General features: G+C 44.3%; 1 protein-coding gene across 3 annotated transcripts; it reads right to left on the reverse strand.

Annotated features, from left to right (window-relative positions):
* Nucleotides 1–1512: 1512 nt before the first annotated feature.
* Nucleotides 1513–21774, reverse strand: acsl6 (acyl-CoA synthetase long chain family member 6). Of its 3 annotated transcripts, none has more exons than XM_057053375.1 (21): nt 21283–21774; nt 13196–13416; nt 12831–12945; nt 12588–12652; nt 11628–11729; nt 11303–11402; nt 10859–11037; nt 9753–9785; nt 9472–9523; nt 7636–7709; nt 7470–7547; nt 6023–6157; nt 5718–5852; nt 5514–5609; nt 5093–5165; nt 4166–4254; nt 3975–4091; nt 3757–3900; nt 3550–3651; nt 3405–3476; nt 1513–3316 (listed from the first exon to the last, which is right to left on the reverse strand). In XM_057053375.1, exons 1-21 carry the CDS (start codon nt 21326–21328, stop codon nt 3176–3178), a joined length of 2169 nt encoding a protein of 722 aa, XP_056909355.1. In that variant the 5' UTR covers nt 21329–21774; the 3' UTR covers nt 1513–3175. The 3 variants fall into 3 exon arrangements, with proteins under 3 accessions (XP_056909355.1, XP_056909354.1, XP_056909356.1); XM_057053374.1 differs by lacking the exon at nt 21283–21774 and adding an exon at nt 19294–19396; XM_057053376.1 differs by lacking the exon at nt 21283–21774 and having other exon boundaries at nt 13153–13397.
* Nucleotides 21775–22462: the final 688 nt, after the last annotated feature.

The following is a 22462-nucleotide window of genomic DNA, read 5'->3' on the forward strand; positions in this document are numbered from 1 at the left end:
GAAGTAATGACTTAAGTCAGAGAAAAGTGGCTTGATTATAACATAGTTTTCGGAATGGATCCTCTTTATTTCAGCCATCTGGGTGCAGCGTTTTCAGCTTGATTTGTTTTCATTTATCATTCAGTTAACGTGGATAATATATTAGATAGTTTCTCATATTTTAGCTCTTTCCCTGGTCGGAAATGACAGTGTAAACAAAGTCGAGTTAAAACCATTCTCGAGTATATTCATGAGACAGAAATAACCGTCAGCTCCCAGTCTGTGGCAGTGGGGGTGGGCTTGTTTGGGGAAGAGGCTTGGGGGGTTATTTGGGAGTGGTGGTGGGGGATGAAACAGAACGGCCACATAATTCAGACAGAAACACCCACTTAGCCTTCCACAAGCACTTCCAATCTACAGCCGGAGATGAGTATCAGTCTGGTCAAAGAGCCTTCCTGTGGAACTATTTCATCACGATGCGGAACTCTGTGGCAAATCGTCGCCTTCTGATTGGCCTGCGCTCAACAAGCGTGACCATATGGTGGGCAGAGATATACCTGCTATCTTCCTGTGAGTGATGTCTCCAGTAAAAATGATTACTTCATTTAACTGCGCATTATTCGGTTGGGAAGAGGTTAGAGAAAAATCAGAATTTATTAGGCCGTTGGGCAGTGAGGCCCAGCACGCCACCTGAGCCTTTCTGTGATTGCCTCAACGTGACTATTTTAAGAAAATAATTGGATTTATAAACATTTGTCAGTCAACTTGACAATAAATGATTGAAAAAGGTCTTAATTCACTCTAATTAACACCTCTGTTTGTACCTGTTCTATAGAGTTTAGGTTGTATATGCAAGTGAAAATATCACTCTGTGTCCTCCTCGTGATCTTTACCAAATTACGTGTAAAAGTAAAGGAGAAATGTTTACATACTTCATGTCTCAAAGGAGAAGCAGCGCAGGCATATGGCATTTAGTTAAATGTCAAGTAAAGACTTCATTTCATATCCAGCAGCCATTACTCATGTAGAACTTAATGTAGAAATTGTGGGTTTTTTTATGATACCTCCTCTTTTGCATGAGCACAGAAACCATATTAACTTACAACATTGAGTTATCCCCTTAACTAAGTGAATCCCAGGAAAGCTTATTACATTAGCCACTGATAAGCAGAGATGTATACGGCAGTTAATGGAATATTGGGAAGATTGTGTCGTTATATCATTATCTGTTATGATAATAAGGGTGAAATAATTCAAGATATTACAGTAACATCATACAAGTAGCTATACAGTAGCGAGGGGACGGTGCAGTTTTGCACAGTCGCTCCCATAAAAAGAAAAATCCAGGTTTGATTTCAAGATTTGTACCAAAGAGAGGTTTATCAGAAATGAAGGTCCCACCCCACCCCTCCTGCTGCACTCAATCATTACAAGGATATGGTGGTGATTGTTTTTTTTCTTTTTCTTTTACAGCAGAATAAATAAATAAGTACATTTCATCTCACTACACACAAAAAGGAGAGAGGCAAAAAGTCCATTCAAACCGTTGATTTAATAAATATGCTAACAACTAGCTGTCCTCATGTATGTACATCCACATTGTTTATGCTTTGGGATGGCAAGGAAATTAAAAAGCCTATACATTAGTTCTACGTGTAAACCTTAATCAAAATGTGTTTTTCTTCTTCAAAAGTTGATGGAAAGTCTACTTTCATTCAGTGGGTCATACTCATCAAATCTATGTTTCAAAGCCTTTTACTAGCAGCAGTGGCTGTGGCCAAGCTGCTATCAATGGCCACAAAAATAGCTAGTTTTATAGTCCCAGCATGACAGGGCAAACTGCATGCTTTGCCCCGAGCCCTAGGTTTGAATTGTAACCCTCTTTTGTTGCCATGTACCTGACATATTCTTGGTGCAAAGATGGATGCAAAGAAACATGTGACTGAACCGCCTGCAGAGTGCAACTCTTGGACATGCATGCTAGAATATTGGTCACAGCCAGATGATGTCATGAATGCGTGAACACGTGACGGGGAGAGTGACTTGATCGCCGGTTTTACACATACATTAAGTTGAGCATTGCTGTGTCACTTCAGGGGGAGGTTCATCAGGCCCTGCTAAAGGCACCACTGTTAACCACTGAATGAAATGGAAAAAATCTACAACTGAATTCTCTCACGCACGGCGTCAGCATCACCACAGGGTCTCCATCTCTCCCCAAACTAGGAGATAAACAAAGACGTCACTGCTGCTGCAGGGAGCTTTTACCTTCTAGGGTTAAACCAATGGAGGAGAAAAGAGAAGCCGATGGAGAGAAGCAGTGGGAACAAAGTGTTCGACGTAAAAGGGAAGATGAGCTTCTGCAGCATTTGATTTTTTTGTTTTTTATTTGGGTTTTTTTGGTGGACAGCTGGCGAATGATGTATGACCAATTTAAAATGCCTAAATTAACAGAAATTAAAACACCTTTAGTGTGTGTGCTTGTGGCTGTAATGGCATGCCACACTGTACAATAACCATTTCAGTGTTGTCCAGCAGTGACTCATCTGTGCACCCTTTTTTGTGAATTATGGCACATTATGATCCAAAAGTGACCAGAAATCCCAGCTTTATATCCATTCAATATCTATGAACATTAATTTACTTTGTGTTATTGGTTCCAATCCATTATCTTAAACCAATACATGACCATGAATGAGTGTAGACACAGCCCGCGGGGGGTCGCAATCCAGCTGGGACTTCTGTCCGACCACGTAGGCGAGGCTGTCGCACTTTCTTGATGAAAGTGTTTTCTGCCTTGGAGGAAAGACACCGCGTATGTATGTGACCATTGGGTGTAGTTTAGAGGATGAATGGATGCTAATCTTCACCAATGTTCCACCTTCAACTCTGCTGGAACCTGAACACTTCGATTTGGTTTGATTTGTAACCATTTAAAAACCATAAAATATCCTCCTTAATGTACGACTGTGCTCTCCTCCTGCTGGACACCACTGAAACAACCCCTTTTAATTTATTTGGTACAGACCAAACACCACATTATTCCACTTTTAACAGCTGTCTTGTGTTGCATTTTGTCATAATTGAGGCATTTTAAATCTCCTGGACCAGGTTCGACTTGCTTCCTTATGTGTCGGAGCACTGCCGGGAGTCGGTGATAGGATGCGTTGAGGAGGACAATGAGGTCTGCCGGCCTTCACAAGGACACGCTGCTGTAGAGCTCCTCGATCTTGTCCTTGAAGAACTCCCTCAGCTCTGGTCTCTTCGCTTTCAGTGTCGGCGTCAGGAGCCCATTTTGAATGGAGAACATCTCCTCATGGATGTAGATGTTCTTCACCTTGAAGAAGAAGAAATGGGGGTTTGGAAAGTCCATATTTTTATAATAAATGAAAAAAAATTGAAGCCGGAGGCAGCCGTCTGTCTACCTGCTCAAAAGAGTGGAGGCCGTTGGCTTTGCCGAGACGCACCAAATCTTCCAGGATCACTTTCTTTAACTCCTGTTTACATCCATTTAAATGTTATAAGCAGACATTTTCTGTCTGTTTCTTTTGCACAGCTTCAGCCACCTACCAGGTTTTTACACATGTCCTTGTAGGTGCCTACTATGCCCTTCTTCTTGGCCCATTCAGGCATGACTTCAGGATCGGGAACTATAATTCCAACCAAAAACGACTGGAAAATTCAGAGAAATGGGGATTAACTGTATTTAACGCAGATGGCTCCAAAGAGGGGGAAACAGAGGTTCTAGTACAGTACAGGTTCTTGTCAGTTTATTACCTGCAGGCTGTCTCCGTGCACGTAGAGCTGTGCCACAGGTTCGCTCCTGATGTAAATGTTCTCGATCTTCTCAGGGGATATGTACTCGCCCTGGGCCAACTTGAAGATGTGCTTCTTCCTGTCGATGATTTTCAGCGTCCCGTTCTGCACCAGGACATTTGGATGACTATCACAAACACCGACAGTATGGCGTTCCAGTGTGAGCTGCGTGTGCTTACAGGCAACCATTTGCCAATGTCTCCAGTGTGGAGCCAGCCGTTTGCGTCCAGCGTCTCGGCAGTCCTCTCTGGATCTTTAAGGTAGCCCTTAAACACGTTCGGTCCCTTCACACACACCTAGATGGGAGAAGAGAGGGTGGATGAGATCAAGTAAAGCCTCGGGGGGGAGGGGGGGATCTGGAATGACCTACCTCGCCCTCTCCTTTAGAGGCAAAGTAGTTCTTCTCAGCAACATCAACCAGTTTGATGAGGTTACACGGCAGCGGTGCACCGACGTGACCTTGTTAACAATCAGGATAAGCAACATGATAAGTGGTATTTTTTTGAGCACAAAAATAAATGAGAAAGCAGACAAATGCATTTTAACATACATTATTATTATTATTTTAAAAGTGACCAATGCTGTTGGATACAGATTAGAACAGCAGGGGGCAGTGTTTGTCTTTTAAACCTGTTTCGTCTCCCTGGCATCATGAGGGCAACATTGTGTTGCTTTCAGCTGCCGCGTCTATATTAGGTATTTTTAGGATCAGAGTTGATCAGAATGTGTCTCTTTCTCTTCATAACGTAGCGGAAAAGTGGTTTTGGTTTTCTCATTTGAAAAAACACAAGCAGGATTTTATGTCATGGGATTTTATGTCTGGTTACACTGGTCAATGGTTTTGGAGGGAAAGTTTCTTTCTTGGATAAATTTAATAAAACACCAAAGTGCTCATTGTCACTTATCTGGCCGTCTACCTTTCCTTCTCCAGAACATTATCAGTTTTATTTTGATTGTTTGTAAGTGTTTTTCTAAGCTGAGAACAGTGAACCTGCACCTTGAATTGTTTGGAATGATCAAGGATTCCACATGCTGGCATATAAATACCGACAGGTCTGACGAGTCTCCTTTTCTCCTGCTTGTCTCCTCTTGGCACTCGGACTGACTCACATGCACGTTCAATAACGTGGAAACGCTTTGACTTTCCAACTCAAACTCTATTGCTGTGATCTGAAACGTCCACTCAGCAGCTGGGTCGTGCACGTGGCCGGTCAAACCTCAGTTTATCGGCTGCCTGCCCCCTTTTCCTAACATTTTGTGACTCAATCCCCTCCTGCGAGACCACGCCACCTCTCACCTGGGGTCCAGTCTCCGGGTGTGGTGTAAGTGCAGCCGGCCGTGCACTCTGTCTGGCCGTACGCCTCGTAAACCTGCAACACACGCAATGTTGAAGTGCGCTCGCAATGCACTTCCTGAAAATATAAAAATAGCTGCAGTGTGTGAAATTACTGCAAATGGCAAGAGTAGAAGAAACCAGGTTCTGCTAAATAAACAAGCTCAAGAAAGTGGACAAGTTTGGGTTTAGTTACGACAGCTGCAGTATTGAGTTGAGTCGTTTATGCCGCTCTTATTAACATCTTTGGTTACATATTAAAGGATATAATAAATTATCACTGGTTGTTAAACTTTGAGACCACTATCAACAGGCAATGTGCTGTAAAGGGGATGATAATGGAGCAGTGTGTGTGTGTGTGTGTGTGTGTGTGTGTGTGTGTGACCTGGCATCCCAGAGCTGCTCTCAGGAACTGCAGAACATTGGGTGAGGTAGGTGCTGCGCCGGTTATTATCATCCTCAACCGTCCTCCCAGGCTGGCCTGTAGGAGGGAGAAGGGCCTCTGTAATGTTAGCGAGCGCTACACCATAATAATCAGCCCGGACCTGTGGGGCGCCCTCGTTCATAAGTGGCAATGGCGTCTCTTCACCTGAATCTTACTGAAGAAAATTTTGTCCCAGATGCTGTCGCAGCGGATGACCCCCCTGCTGACCTCCGCGCCTTTTCTCTTCGCGGCAAAGTTGAGCAGCCAGCGCTTCAGCGGCGTGTTCGCCTGGCTGAAGATCTGCAGCAAAAGGACAACAGTTGTTTTCAGTCTGATCCCAATTATTTATTTTGCAGTGTGACTCAGTCTTATAGGAAATCAGAAACATTCCATCCGGCGCCCCCACAAACCTCAAATAATCGACACGTGACTCATAATGGTTTAGAAGCCAGCTCAAACGCCTGTCTCACCTTGTCGTACATGCGATTTAGCAAGCGAGGCACAACGGGGAAAATGGTCGGCCTCAGGGCCTTCATGTCATCGGGGAGGAGACGGATGTCACCCTGGTAGAACCCAATCCGTCCTCCATGGCAATACACAACGGCCTGAGAGGACAGAGCACGTGCACTTATTGTCTGTTATCCACACACATAAAGACAGTAAAGTTCTAACAAGTTCTCAGATCAGCTCTTGTGATTTAATGTTAAATTTCTAAACCCTGATGGCTGAGTAATCGTCATCCTAATGTGAATATGGCTGGAGGATTTAATAGGCAACAGACATTATCTTGCTCTCCAGTGGTTTTCAGCGTGTGTAATTATAGGTGAGGCTTTTCCTGTTTCCAGAGCCAACTGAGGACACGGACCAGGCTCCGCCTCCTCGCTCTTTGTTTGTCAGGCCCGCATGTGGAGCGTCCATAATAACAGCAACACAGTCCTACAGTGAAAGGCGCTACTGTGCTGCAAAACAGCGCGCACATGATGTTTTTAGGAGGGTTTCTGCTCATTCAAGGAGTAAGGCCTCATTGGCAATAACTGGCCTTGACCCGGGGACCGTGTCATGTAAGCTTGAGCGAATCCGGCCTGGAAGGTCTTTGAATCTGAAATCCAGCAGTACGTGACCTGGGTTGCCACCCACCCGGAAAGCCGATCTTAGTGGAATTTAGGGAGTTTCCTGTTGAAGCTTTCACTTCCACAGGGTGGACACGAGCTTTTAATCTTAAGGATTTTTTCCTTCAATGTGTGTGTGTGTGCGCGCGCGCGTGTGCATTTCTGTTTCTGTGGTGAATTATGGGAAAGATAATGGATAGTGTATCTGCTTAATGGCTGGATGGAGGCAACCATCCAAGTTGAGCAGTGGACAAGGTGGAAATCGATGCAATCGCCCACCAATCGGATGCCCATGTCGGGACTGACCACGCATCAGCATAGGAGCGCGGCCCCGGGTGTCAGGGGAGTAAACGAGCTTGTTCGGACACAAAGTGGATGGCAAATCCCTCCATTCCTCCTATTACTCATCCTTTATTTCGTCATGCTTTTGCTTTCGGCACCGACGGCCTGCAGCGATTTTCCAGAAGGCCAAAGTGGGATGCATGGAACCAGCTTCCCTTTTAACTAAAACTGAAACTGTTGCCGTAACGACTTCACTCTTTGGCCCTTACAGTATCCCAACAGTGGTAAAAGTGATGCTTCAAATATATCATATCAAAGCACAAATGGGCAATCTCAAAGAATTATGAAAAATGATCCAGTAGTAATAGCCTAATCTACACGTTCTGTCTTAATGTTTCCTTAAAGAGAACCTTTTATATACAAATGATTAAAACCTGCCCACGCTTTCCCTCTCCCCCCTCCGTTACGTCAGCTACAGGATCAAGTGCCATTGCCCAGTTCCTGACCATGAATGCAGCATATTTACCTCAATGAGCCTTTCAAACATGTGAGCCAGCGGCAGGAAGGAAATGAGGCAGTCGTCTTGATTGGGGAAAATAACTTTCTGCAAGACAGAGACGTGATGAGATGGGATTCTGAAGGAGGCCCGGCTGTAGTGCAGCAGCAGTGTGGAGGGAGGCCGCATCGCTCACGTCTGTCACTTTGAGAAATCCTGAGAAGTCGGCAACCACGTTTCCATGCGTGAGCATGACTCCCTTTGGGTTTCCTGTGTGAGGACACGCAGACAAAGTTACGTTCGGCCCAACAACCAAATGTTGCTGCAGGAGCACAAAAGAAGATTTTGATGGGATATTATTGATTTTAAAAACGTTTTAAAGGGAGTCCGTTTTCCTATCTCCTTAATTTGTCTTTTTAGAGTCACCACAAATTCTGGACACCTAAACATTGGTGTCATTTGATGACATTTTATGAGATGCTTAGGATCCACCATGGATGAATTAGTAGTAAAAAATATCTAAAATAGCATTGATTCAATAAAGTTTTAAATTGAACTGTGGATAAAGTGGATTAATAACAGGAATCTTCTTATAGTCCAGTTACATCTGTTGTTTTTTGTTGTTTTTAAAAAAAACAGTGATTTAATCTCCACACATGCATACCATTCCTGCCTGTAATCTAAGAATCCTGTTTGTTAGTCGACCATTATTCTACCATAAGGTCAATGTGGAACCTTAAGCTTCTTTCGAGAGAGTCGTCTTATGAAAACTTGGAGATATGATGAAATGCTTGTGCAACATGTGTCTGGGGGATTCTCGGGAATTGGAAAGTGACGTTTGGAAATCGATTGTTAAACCTTTCTACCCTTCCACCAGCAGGCGGCACAGTTTCACACGACGGTGCTGCAAACCGCCGTATCCTCACATGAACTTCTGGTTTACCCTTCAAACTGACTGCACAAAGGAAGCCCGGGTCTGGCGGCAAGCGGACATCCACCCACCCTTCAAAAGGGCGTTTCGACCTAAGAACCATAAGATTCCTCCATCCCCTGCCGAGATAAGGCTGTCATAGCAGTTCAGACCTATTTACAGTAAATGTTGAGAGTTCTGATGCAGGACTGCTGTGCCATATTTCTACACTTTGTCTTGACATAAACCTTGTTTACAAACCGGTAGATTAAAATAGAATATAATGGCTTACAGATGTGACAAATATGTATTCTATTCATAGTTGAAGGCTGCTGACGCCTAACAGCGTCAACCAAGAACAGGAATCCTGCTGCGTATGCTCAGACTAGAACAGGTGTGTCATCTGAAGCCGGTCTAGTCTGACCTGTTAGAGCTCTGCACACCATTAACTCCATACATTTTAGTTCACTGCTGAGAGATTTAGTGCTGAGGTTTAAACGACTCTCGGTGGGTTTTGGATGGGAGTCAGCTGTAAATCCTAAAACACAGGAATTCTACCAGTTATGTAAACCACGTCTGTCCTTTTAACCTTTGTTAGGAGTTTTGTCTTAATGACACTTTAAAATCAAATAAATTTGTGTATATTATACACATGTTAATGTTCTAATTAGTCAGCAGATGTATATAATCACATTTTCTTACAATCCGCTTTTAAACATTGGAAATTCCTTCATTTGTCTGATGATCTGGCGGCCATCTTGTTTTTGACAATTGTTGTTTTGCACCAGCCAAGTGTCCAGTGAAGTGTACACAATAGGGTTAAACATCAAATGAGCAGCCTCTGCTCTGCTCTGTTTCATGCACGTTCACACAATGTTGGACTTGAGACTGGAATGGAAATGGATGAAAACCTGAGAGAATGGAGGCAGCCTGATGAGACAGACAGCTCGATTCAAAGAGCAATTGAGGTGACACTTTAACTCAAGTGCCTGGCTTGATTCCAGCGTGGGAAGCAACCCTTTCCAGCCTGTCCTGACTTCAATTCAGAAACTGCCTCATACTAAAACTACCTTAAGACAGCACTGGGAACGAGGAGGCGCTGATGGCAATGAACGCTGTTACCTGTGGTCCCACTGGTGAAACACACAATGGAAAGGTCGTCAGGTGCTGGTGGCTGTGGAGAAACAATAGGAATGAGCTTATCTTGTCATCGCTTGGTAAATCAAATCCCTGTTTTCTATACGCAACTAAAGTTTGTATCTAGGGATGGATGTTGTGTGGTGCTAAATTATACGCAATGCATCACATTAGTAATGCTACTCTATAACATCAGCGTATGCTAATGTCACAAAGGCATCTGAAGGCTAATTTAACACACAGCTAAATTCATGTCGAGTACTCACTATAGGTTTTCTGTGGTGCTCTCGCCCCAAAGCCTGCAAGAAACATAGTAAATGTTAGTAATGCAAATTTAATTCACTGTAATAGTGCATTCACACAGCATTAATTAAAACCACCACTAAGGGAGGTGGTTTTTGTGGTTTTATGGTTTCTGTTCGTTAGTCCGCAAAATAGCTTGAAAATTTATGAGGGATTTTAATGAAATGATCAGAAAATGTTGTTAATGGGGCAAGGATGGTTTGTTTTGGTGATGCTGACTTTGGCCTTTGATCCTCTCCCTGGCTGCCGATTTTCCCACAAAAAACTTTTTTTCACAAGTGCTTTTAGGCACAAAATTCAGATTTATTAATTTAGAAAAATCACCTGTTTTTGTCACTCTTCTACAGTGATTGAAAACTAACAGCAGGACGATGCCATTCAGCAGAATTTGCACCAATGTTTTTGAAAGAACCTATGTTTTTTTTTATACCAGGAAAGTTAATCAGTGCTGGCAGGTATGTAGACTGACTGATTCTGCTGTTGTTGTTTCTGCTGATAGTTGTCATGTTTTCGTTTTCTTTGAGGCTTTCAGATGTTTGCCTGATACTTGGTTCCCTCTGATAGGAGAGTTGCCGTATGAGCAGTGTTGCAGTATCTGCTCTGCCCAACCTGTTTTGCATGTTTGTTTTGGTTGTGGTGATAGAACCAAGAAGAAATGTCGTTGGACGTACCGATCACTATGCATTAAAAAAGAACTACAGAGGCGAACGCTTGTCTACAGAGCCAATCTGCAAAAGCAGGAATACCTTCCTTCATTTTTTCCTTGATGCATAAAAAAGCAACACAAAACCTCACAAATGCAGTTGGATGACTGCACAAAGCTGGACAAATACACCCTCCATAAAAGATCTATAAAAGATTTATACCTCCCAATCAGATGCCATGTAAATAAAAAACGTTTAATGTAGGGGATTATAATCTTTATGGCCCTCCAGGAATGCTAAAGCTAACTGAAATGACAATGTCACTAGGTGGCACTGCGGAGTCCAGAACATGCCTAACTAGGAAGTCAATTCTTTATATACAGTATCTGTGGAAGGTTTTAGTTTACACACGGTATTTTACATACCTCCACTTCCTGCAGGGCCTGCACGTGGACGCCGCAGCGCTTGCCGTGCTCCACGAGCGTCAGGTCAAAGGCGTCCATCAGGAGGATCCTTCGCAGGCCTGGAGTGTCTCTGCGCTCCACATTGTCCAGGAGCACCTGAGCTTTGTCTGCCTTGTCGCAGATGACGGTGGAGATGTCGGCTGAAGGGATACACACACACAGCCTTGTGAGTAAATAAACCAAATAAAAGACTTTTAATCCAGGTGGGAATCTGTTTAATACGTCATTTAACGCAGGAGGTGTGAACGGGGAGGCGCCAGTGCTGCTGTCAATCCTGATGTTACACTGATGTGTTCTAACCACATGTCGCCATTTCTGCCGTTACGATAGATGAAGCTGCTGATGGTTATTCACAACATCATGTGGGCAGTTAAGCAAACACGGAGGCCTGTTTGGTGGTTTTACCCGTGTTGATGATGAACCTTATGGCGTCTGGGCCCAGTGTGTCATAGAGGGGGACCACAACCATGGAGTAGGTGTAGCAGGCCAGTTCTGAGATGATCCACTGCAAGAAACCCACAAAAGTGTTTCAACTTTTTCGGCTAGATCGGCCTGTGCAGACACACACATATCCGTATAACATAGTCTAGGGCGAACGCTGAGTAATACGTGATGAGCTGCCCGCCAGACAGATGGACGGACGGACAGACAGACAGACAGACAGACAGACAGACAGACAGACAGACAGACAGACAGACAGACAGACAGACAGACAGACCGACCGACCCACCTCAGGTCTGTTCTGGGCAAACACCCCGATGAACTGGTTTGGGTTCGGCTGGCAGCCCTGGTGAAGTAGGCCCGAACCCAGATGCTCAGCTCGGGTGGAAACCTATGAAGTCAGAGTCAGATGGGATAAAAAAGAAAATAAAAATATTAATAATCTTCCCAAAACGGCATTTAGTTTAGTTGTGTCCCCCCCCCCCCCCCCCCCCCCCCCCCCCATCCCCAGACTAAATAAAGATGGCTTTCCGGCTAATTTTGGAACCGTCTGGTAAAAAAGGGGAAATTTTCCTGCCTTTGCTTCGGAAATAACTGTGATTGAGAAAGACATTACAGAAATGTGGCTGGTGTAGATGAGGCAAGCGCGAGCATGTTTACAGGAAGTAAAGATGGCATGATAAATGAATTTTGAAAGCTTCCACCTGTCCTTTCTTTCCTGGCAACCTGTTGAGAGTGATAGATGCTGATGCTTGTGTGACTCAAAAGTTTCACGCCACATTTTCCCTCTTGCCAAGTCCTCCAACACCGTCACCATTGCTCCCAGTTATTGAGGGATTTCTTGAAACCCGTCACTGTTGCGCAACCTGACTGCACTGAGGACACAATGACTCAACCCAACCCACTTTAGAAGCCAAATATTTGGCAAATTTTCTTTCTTTTAGCCCGTTACTAGATTTAGGTGTCGGACATCTGACAATGTCATGATGTCGTCCTGGGTTCTCTTGAGCAATCCTGTGGTAGTTTTTTTTTTTACATCGACTTTTACAAATCATTTTGGGATTTTTTTTAACTTCTTTTTCTAAAGTCAGCATCCACTTCTTTGCCTCATTTTTGACGGTGTCATCTGTTGCATCAGCGTGAGGCAATCGATTTCACCTTCCCATTCACAAGGCTATCTTTTAATCGGCTGTTTATTGATGCTGTGGGTTGGGTTGGTTGGAGCCCCCTCCCCTCGCTGCCAACTAACCTCTCTGTAGGAGATCCACCTGTAGGGCTGGTTAGGAAGCCGGGAGCCTAAGCAGGGTCCATCACCTGTTGAACACATGGTCGGTTTACATGAATATTCCCACCAAACTGTCTCTCTAACTGAAGGTCCGCAACCTGTACATCTATATAGCATCTAATGTGCAAACACTGTACGTGGAATCAAATGTGAAGCGATGGAAGCTTATTCCCCGGCACTTATTTCCACGCCTCACGCCGAGCCTACCTGATATGTGGAGGCCTCTCTGGAAAACCTCGTACAAGGTCTTTGCGTCGTCGTGGTAATGAGTCAGCAGTTCGGAGCTCCTGCCCATCATGGACCTCCGACCTCCATCTTCATGCTGTCACAGAGAAACACGTCTGTCAGTCCGAGTTCAGGGCTGAGCTTTTGTTTTTCACCACTGCCGATGCTCCCTGGGTGACGAGGATTCACTCGCTCAAGGTGCAGAGCAGTTGGACGAAATTGTTTAAGGTCATTTAGGATGAGCAGATTACAGAGTTGGGAAACGCTGGAATCTGCTTGTCTGCGGTATCGTGTGTTTGAACACCTTTATGGTCACGCGTATGCTGATATCTGATCATCTGGCCTACCGGCACTTCCTCGGACTGGTGCTGAAGGTTGCAGGGTGGCTGGATGGCCTGGGGTCTGGTGGCGAACCAATAAGCCAGGACGGCGGCCAGAGCACCGATGCCCAGCAGCGTGGAGGTGGGCAGGGAGTGAAAGAAGTGGCCAAACTCGTCCATCTCTGGTATCCTCAGGCCGCTCATCATCTCCTGGGCCTGTATCTTCTCCATTAAGTTGGAACTGAGCTCTGTGGGACGATGGACAAACATTCAGCTTCAATTAAAGTGGGTTCAAATCGAAAAAAATGGCCAGTTTGTTTGCAACTGGGATTCATTTTTAGGTGCGTTCAACTTCTTTGTGGACATACAGTAAAGTTCAGATTGGGGAGGCGCTGCAGTGATGGCCGACCTTCTGGAATGTTGCCATTTGAGTCTTTGTACTGTCTCTTATAAAGACTCCTCTCCCCATATGGCTCAGTCTGTTGGGATGGCCAGCTCTGAGAAGAATATACTGTAGGTTGTCCTAACCGATCATTTCAGAATAATGGAGGCCAGTCTGCTCTTTTAGGTACATCTTTTGTTTTTCTACATTGCTACACAGACCTCATATAGTTGGGCATGCCTCTTTTCAAAATCATGTCCAAACAAGTGAATTTACCAGAGGCTTGGAGAGACTTAAAAGATGCCCATTCCGAGTTGGCAGTCCTACTATTTGATATGAGTTTTACACAGCCTTGCAACTTTTGTCATTGTGAAACAAACAAATACAAGGAAGAACCGTCAAAATCAGAACAGATAAAGCTGATTTACATGAATCCAACTTGCACTTCTCCCTGTGACACATCTTCATAAGAAAGGCCTGAGAAAGGTCCCACATACCGGTAGCGCTGCTGAGAGTGACTCTTCACATTACCAAATAGAGAAGTGGGATCAGAAAGTAGAACGTGAAGGGGAATCTGTTTGGACATTTGACTGAGAAGGGTTCCCTTTCCACCCACTGCAGATTGAGTCAGCGGCCAGACGCATCCAACCACACTGCAGCTAGCCGTGGCGAGGACACACTGATGATGGTTTAGTCACCAGGCTACACTGATGATGGTTTAGTCACGAGGCTTTGGGTCAGGAGGTGAATACTCTGCACCTGAATTAGGAGTAATTGACCTCCTCAAATTTAATGAATTGAATTTTCTTTTTTGTTAAAGCAGTGTAAACTATTTTGCCTCGTTTTATCAAACCAGTCTGATACTCTCATCACTTTCTGTTCCGACTGAAACTGACTTCATCTTTGCGGTGCTGACCCGATCTTTCCTCTTTTCCCCCGCTGTATTTCTACACTTCTCTGAAACTCGTCGGGGCTCAAGTGCTGGGAAGACTTCAGCCTCAAGGTAAAATAGAAAATCTAACAAATACACAACAAAAATGATCGCATGACGCCTGTGATCGTTTCGAGCGCTCCCGTGCACGTGATGTTGAAACAGTTGTCAAGCGTGGTCTGGGGGAATGTTCTGCCCTGTTGACTGTACACAGCTGCCAACTGTGCACAACGGGAGTCCCTCTGATAGTTAGAGTTAATTATTGTGACAAAAGTTGAAAGTGCGACTTGACACAAAGTCTCCAGAGGAATTCAGAAGGCGGAAACACAGATATGCAAGATATTGCAAACGCTCAAAATCATTTTGTCTGTGTGTAGTTTTAGACTCCAGATTTGGCACGCTAAACAAAAACCTGGGTCTTGGAGAGGCTAATTTAGCTTAGCTTTCCATGAAAAGCTAAAATTAGGAACGTACTGACCTTAAAGTTCATGCTTACAATAACAGAAAAATGGCCACTTAATCCCTAAATCAAACAGACTTGGTGAAAGTTCCAGCCGTAATAACAAAAAACAAAGTTGCCCCAAAATAAAATAAAAAACAAAAACTCATTCAAAGTGAGCCCAAACCTTAAATTCAGCTTTGACTGCTTTGCACAGAGCAGTTATTTCCTTCTGGTGTGCATTACTGTCCACATTACATCGAGTGCTCTGCGTTCCTGACACGTAAAAAAAGGTCTGAATTGGCAATCAATGAAACACCACCAGGCCGGCAGCACAGCACACACCAACAGTAGTTTCCATGTTGTCCAAAGGACACCAGCAGGTGAACCACTTACATAACCTGAGGCAACAGAGCACCAGCGTAGCATTCAGAAAATGATAAATACTCAAAGAGGCAGTTTAACTTACCCCACACAGGCTGTTAGCCCAGTAAAGACACACTTACTGGCACAACTGGAGCAGTTATAAGCTGGAGGTGGGACATGTTTCTAACGAGTCTTGTCCTATTCTTGCACGATCGGGGACACAGATTAGAGAGGATCGCTGATAAACTGTGATGTGAGGGGACTGACGACGTCACCTGCTGACAATGACACCTTTATTTACCTGCATTATCTGCCTGTTGTCACCGTCCCGCTCCAATGATTTTATAATCAGCAGCCGAATGTCCCAGCTACACATCAATGCATCCTGGTGGGGGATAATTTAATCCAAACTGAGGGGACAAAACCATGTATTGGCACAGGCCCAGCCACAAATGTGTGGTTTGTTTTGAATGTCAACATCCACAAAGATCCCAAAAGGACAATTCAGATGGTGTCGATAATTGTTGCATTATTAAATCAGATGTGCATGATGTTTTGTCTTTAAGATAAACTGTTATTAGAGCCACAAACAAAACTCAGAAAGATCTCAGACTTTGTACATCTGGGTATCATTGAAAGCACCAGACTGGTAATTTAACATCTACCCCTGGGACTGCCCTCACACGGGGCCTGTGGGGTTAAACAGATCAGCTACAGCGCAGGCATGCGATCACGCCACATCCTCCTTCCATTAAATAACCTGAGCAGCTGGAGTCTCGCAGGCTGCCAGACACCCACTTGGCTTCCAGGAGAGATGTACGCTCCCATCTGCCCGTCCCATCTCTACCATTGACTCCTCTTATCTGATTTGTCCTCATCATTTTCCCACCATGGTTTAAAAGCTAAACAGAACAGATAATATCGAGTGAAAAGTCAGTTTTTGGTACTACGTGTTGACATCAAAGTCTTGGTCCAGCTTAATTTTTTTCTCTATAAAGAAATAGGAGTTTTCCTGACTTGAATGCATCGTGGCAAAACATATGAAATCATAAAAGCACGAAAGAACACAACAGTAGTGAAACTGCTTTTGTGGCTTACTGTTAAAATTCCCTTCTCTTACAGTATGCCCATCTATGCCCATTAACATATGGGCTTTTTCTGAAACTAGGTAATAAGTTCAGGGCTGGGAAGCTGGTCAAATTGCACCGAGGACAAAGTTTCAACTAACATCAATGTTTCAAACGACATGTCATCAATATTTTATCATTTTCTTTACTGGAGAGGTTTGTGCTTAAAGGAAAGCTGTGCTTCTCTGAAACTCTCTCAGACTGATGGCCGACTGCAGCGGAACAGAACGCCACACGGACAAAGGTCTCAGAAATCAATTAGCCCCCCCCCCCATTAGACGCAGTGGCCACGTCTCACTTCGCAGGCAAACTCATTTGAAATCATAGATTAAAACTTTTCTCAGTTTTGTCTGAAGGCGTCTCTTTTCCCACTTCGCCTTCGCTCAAGGTGACTTAGCATATCACTGGCTGAGTCAGCGGCCCGTGTGTGTGTGTGTGTGTGTGTGTGTGTGTGTGTGTGTGTGTGTGTGTGTGTGCAGATGTGCATGGATCAGATACATTTATGCTTTTTTCTATTCTGAGAACACATTTTAAAGGACTGAAAGCAAAGTTTTAGGTTGGTCCGTATGATTTTAATGTTTTAGAAGAGGAGTCATTTGCTCAGCTGTCCAACCTTCCCTGTCCTTGGCTGTGGCCGTCTTTAGTGTCCACAGTCTCCGCGCTATTAATAACATAAATAACACACCATGGGGCACACAGTCACTTGCACGGTCAGGGCTGCAGATCCATCCGTTCTGCCTTTTGCCAAGACTGTTGTTGCAGCTGTGAACTCTCCGACCTTCATCCTGCAGCAAGAATTCTTCAGCGAAATATTTGCTCTTCATTCAGAAATCCATAAAGCCGATGTTCGATTGTAACTTTGAGTGCTGGAATTCCATGGCAGCAAAATGCACTGACGGTAAATATTGTTGATTGAGCAACAAATTTCCACAAAATTTAAACCACTGCAGAATCTGAAGCCTGTGTATCGATTCTCTGCGGGCCCTGATTTCTCTAAGACCTCAACTCGTTTTTCAGCCAGCCTGGTGCCATCTCTCAGATGTGTCTTATCACCCGTGTCCAAAGGATGTCTTGTTTTATTCCTCTTTGAGCAGCTGCTGATGAGGATGTGCTCCCGCTCCTGATAGTTCTTCTTATGAGGAGGAGTACTGTGAGGCTTCCCTCCTACTTCCACTTTGATACTAACGGAACTCTCTGCCATTGTGTTTGATATACTGTGATATACTGTGAGGTCATCAGAGAAGAATGTGTTTACCTGACCTTATAAGAAGGGGCTACTGAAGTAAGCACTTCAGAGATCTTCACCATTCGGACCACGGAACCTCCCTCAGTGTCCGATAGATACCTGACTGTTCTCTCCAATAAACATCTCTTCTAACCAAGTCGGTGTCTGCGAAGATTCCTTCCTCATCAACACCTCTCGACTACCATCAGATGAACTTTACCACACCACAAAGCCCAAAGACGTCGTGAGCCGGCGTACAAGCATGACGAAGCAAGAATAAACATATAGAAGGATGTTGGGATGATGGGCGCGTAGCGCTTCAGGGGAAATATTTGAACTCCTAAATCTGCTGCAAATATTGATTCACAGGTGCAGCTAGCAAGGGTTAGGGCAAGTGAGATGGCAACGTTTCAGGAGTTTATTTAAAAGCTAAAGTCATAGCTCTTAAGCCTGAGCCTGAACCTGAGCTCAGAAACAGCAAAAGTAAATATCCAGGAAGCCTCAAGTGACACATGAATAAATAGGGGTGATATGGGCAGTTGATGGATGTTTGTCTGATACCAGCCAGTTCAAGAACAAACCCCCAAAATTAGGCTATACAGTATACAAGACCTAGAAAAATCTACTGTACGTATATGAATGTTGCACCAACGCATAAATAAGATGATGTAAAATAGATAGATAAAGTAATCATACGTTATGCACTTAAGGTCTTGATCAAATGATAGATTTGTAAATGTTATTACATGCAGCGGTGAAGTAAATAATAATAAAAAGTTAGATTTTAGGCCCACACATTGCATCTTATTTTCTCCATTCTCCTTTATGACACCTTTCTCTTCCTCTCACTGGACTCTGCTGTAAGCTGTGAGGATGAAGGCTGGTGAAAGGGCCAGTTAGACTTCCTGTGACCTCAGAGGCTTAAAGCAGAGGAAACGTAACCCTTCATCCTTAAGTCCCGCCCCATCGGCCCATCTGAGGGCCGTCACCAGTGATTAGAGTCCAGCGTGGCGGATTAGCAACAGAGACTGATGACCAACAGTAACCTCACCGCCGCTCTCGTTTTAAAGAAATTCCACGAGGCAGTTTTATTAAATATCGTCTGACTTTCTCGTGTCTTCTTGTACTAAATCTACCTTTTCTCAGACGTAGCCACAGATGTTTAACCATCCTGCTGTAGCCCCTACCTTCTCACAGACTTTTAACCACTTATCTTAATCCCCATCTGCTCTACCGAGACCACTCTCGAGGAGTCAAATGACAACTTTCATATGTCACTGACACCGTAAAACAGCAACATAGCCCTTCTCTCATTTTCAGACTCAGCATAACCACAGTTTCCTTTCACGACATTACAATACAGGATATTGAAAACTGCAAGACCTACATTAGTGTATTAAGAGCAATTCTACATAAATTAGATATATAACCATTAAACATGCTGAATTTAAGCAAATACAAGTTGCAAGCTAGAGCTGAAAGCTAGGTTGTGTTGCAAAGTAAAGCATCATTGCTCTGCAGCATCACTTACAAAGCAGTCGGAGGAAGCCAGAGCGTCCGTAGAGAGATGTGATTCTGTGTGATGTGGTTTTGTTCGTGTTGTGTTCACGGACCAGAGGCGAATACTATATCTCCCTATGCAAATTAGTGATTACCTTTCCATAGCCAAGAGGCCAGATTAAGCTGAGGCAAGTGAGAAGAAAGCAGAGACGCGCTGCAGCCTAGTTTGGGCCCGACCGGCATCCGTATCACACCACCTTCCACTCGACAGACGCTGCGCACTGCGCTCTCCACACCCACTTCCCCCTCCCTCCAGCACTACCCTCCTCATCTAAACACGGAGTGACACACACATGCTTGTAATATAATACACATGCAAATAAACACTGTGTGCATCGTCAATATTCGCACATTTAAATATATGGCACAAACAACCCAAGTGTAATAGAAATGACTGTATCTGATAGTGTAAAAATTGGGGAATTAAAACTTCAGGTTCTTCTTAACTGTCAATGTTTTAGCAGTTGTGCACATATGCACGTTGGCCCAACCGAAGAACCATTGACCAGATGGAAAAATGTTGCATCTGTCAGCACTTTACAGTATGTTGACCACTTACTCCCCAGCATCCCACAGTTTTTGAAAGTGGATGCCCTGAGTCAGCAAATGAACACTCAAAAGAGGCCCTATCGTATTGATTGCAACAGTATAAAGTCTGTTTGTCTTGGTGTTGTGCCCCCAATCCAACATGGAGGTTAGTTAGCCAGTAGGCCCTTTATATTGTGCATTTTTAATTTCAGAAGCAGGCATCCTTCTGGCGGCTGAGCTCGGGTGACTGTAAATTAAGAAGAGTGACCGAACACTGAAACCTAATTGGTTCATTACTACCTTTCTACTTGGAGCCTGGAGACAAGGCAGCATTATTTAAATTAAATATAAAGTAGCGGACAAGAATAGGTTTACCTGCTGTGCAGGGCTGCACTGAATTTAATTATTCATTTGGAGTGACATCAGGTGAGGGATGCAATGTCAGGTATAATGGGTTGCCCCGAGAGACCCCTAACAGCATCACTGCTTTTCAAGCAAAAGACTCATCTTCCTTTAAATTGCTCCTGATATTAAATGTGAGCCCTCCTGCACGATTACTGCGCCAATTTCGTCAACTTTTACTGCCTGTATCTTAGCAACCAGTGCGTGCAGCTGCTGTTCCAGAAATATGCGCTCATAGACATAAACGCCCCTAAAGTAGAGATTAGCAGCTAGATTATTTCCACAGGGAACCCACTGATCATAAAGGATCGTATTTCTGTAAACTGTAGAGGAATAAGCAGTCCCACGCAGCTTTTATTTGCTGCTGAATTTTCGGACAGCTTTCATCATTTGATCTCATGCTAGTGAATACAGTGTGTTTTTACTCCTTTGGTGGACATCTGTGAGGCGTGAAAGCGTCTCTGCCTCCGTTTGTCCTTTAGCGGCTCGGCAGCGGTCGCCGGGTTGCCGGTAGGCCGCAAGATTTCAGCACCTCTCTCTGGTGGACAGTTCCGACCAATCACAGACCGTCATTTGTATCACGTCATCGTCCACATCCTCGTCATCCTCCAACCCCCCCCCCCCCCCCCCCCCCCGTCTTCATCCTCATTCCCTCCCTCCGTGGCTAAGACATGGCGGAGGACATCACAGGCAAAATCCCGAGTTTTACCCCACCGGCTACTCAGTGAAACGACACTTTTAATCTGGAGAACACAATGAACTGTTTATGTCGGTGCAGAACCCTAAAATGCCCCCCTGCTGCGTTCTACATGGCGCATGTCCGGTTATACGCACATTGCCGCACGACCTTAGCAACTGGCCGGCCTCGATTGCACACGTCCCCACCTGCTCATGAGAAACCAGCGTGTCTTTAAACTGGTGGATTATAATCCTTAAATAGCTACAAGGTGGCGAAATTGGTTAACGCTCTGCACAAGACCGAGAAAAGCTGCATAAAAGCCACAGCCTCGGATGAGCGAAAAAAGCCGGTAATTGGTGCGCTCCAGCCCATCAGAGACAGGTGCATCGCTTCCAGCCACAGCCCAAAGATGTAGAAATCCAAAGAGAATTCAAAGAAACGACGCCATCACTCACAATATAATTAAAAAACTTACCTAATATGATCCAGAGAGACCCGGACACCAAAACGAACGCGAGCATGTTTTTCTCATTGAGTCAGCGGTTCCGGTGCAGGAGAGGCTCCGACTGCAGCATCGACTGCAGCAAGTCGCCGACAATCTGGCAGATTAAGGAGGGGGGCGACAATATATCCCAAGCAGACCACAGTGGGGGTGCCGGGGCCGGGAATAGTGGTGGCCAGCAGGTTTTGCTGCGCACAGACTGGAGCAACAAACCCCCGGCGACCTATTAAAGCATCCTTCCTCCCCCCTCCACCTCCGGTGCGTATTCCACCTTCACCCAGTTCGACTGCTGCGCAATGGCAGACGGTTCTGTTTGGATTCAAGGATTTGGAGGTGGATCTTCATGTAACAAATCTCACACATGTAGCCTAATATGCAACGTTTAACTTAATTATCACGGGGCTGAACCGATTTATTTAAATTCAAGCGTCTCTCTATGTGCAGCCTTGATGTATGAAACTTAATTTAAGACACGTTTTTAAAGACCCCTAACGATGCAATAGATGACGGTTTGTTATTTTTAGTTCATCAAATAATGAGCGTGACTTTGACACAGGGTAACTTTGCATCAGCATCACGTGGTACCAAAAGACCCTCCCAGTGAACTAAAGTAACCTTGAGGTGGCCTGACGAATGCAGCGTGATGACACACCAGCAAATCACGCTTTTAATCATCTTTTTTTGGTCATTTTCCTCCCACCTCACAGAGACAAATGGCTGTACCACAACACATGGTTTAGAAGGAGGGTGTCCAACGGGTTTAGGTCCCATGGACAACGGTAGAAAGGTGTCCCATGTAGATAAGGAAAGATAACGAATGTGGGTTTGGTAAAAGTGCCCTTCCAGTGAAGAAAGGACCACCTCGTTCTGTACACATATAATATGAAGCATCTTGGAAAAATATTGTTTATTGTTATTATTATATATTATTGTTATACTGTAACTGTTATATTTGTAAATATATACCATAAATAAATTGTTTTGTTGAACAAGTTGCTTTAAAATATTGATTTTCTTTTAAATCTCTAGATTAAGGAAAGCAGACTGATGCATTAAAGCTACATTTTAAGGATGATTTACTCTTTCTCTTCATCTTTATTACATCTAAAATATTTTAAAGGCCTTTAAAAGTGGCAGTATTGCTAATTTCAAA

The sequence above is a fragment of the Takifugu flavidus genome, chromosome 14, assembly GCF_003711565.1.
Source record: "Takifugu flavidus isolate HTHZ2018 chromosome 14, ASM371156v2, whole genome shotgun sequence".
NCBI lineage: Eukaryota > Metazoa > Chordata > Actinopteri > Tetraodontiformes > Tetraodontidae > Takifugu > Takifugu flavidus.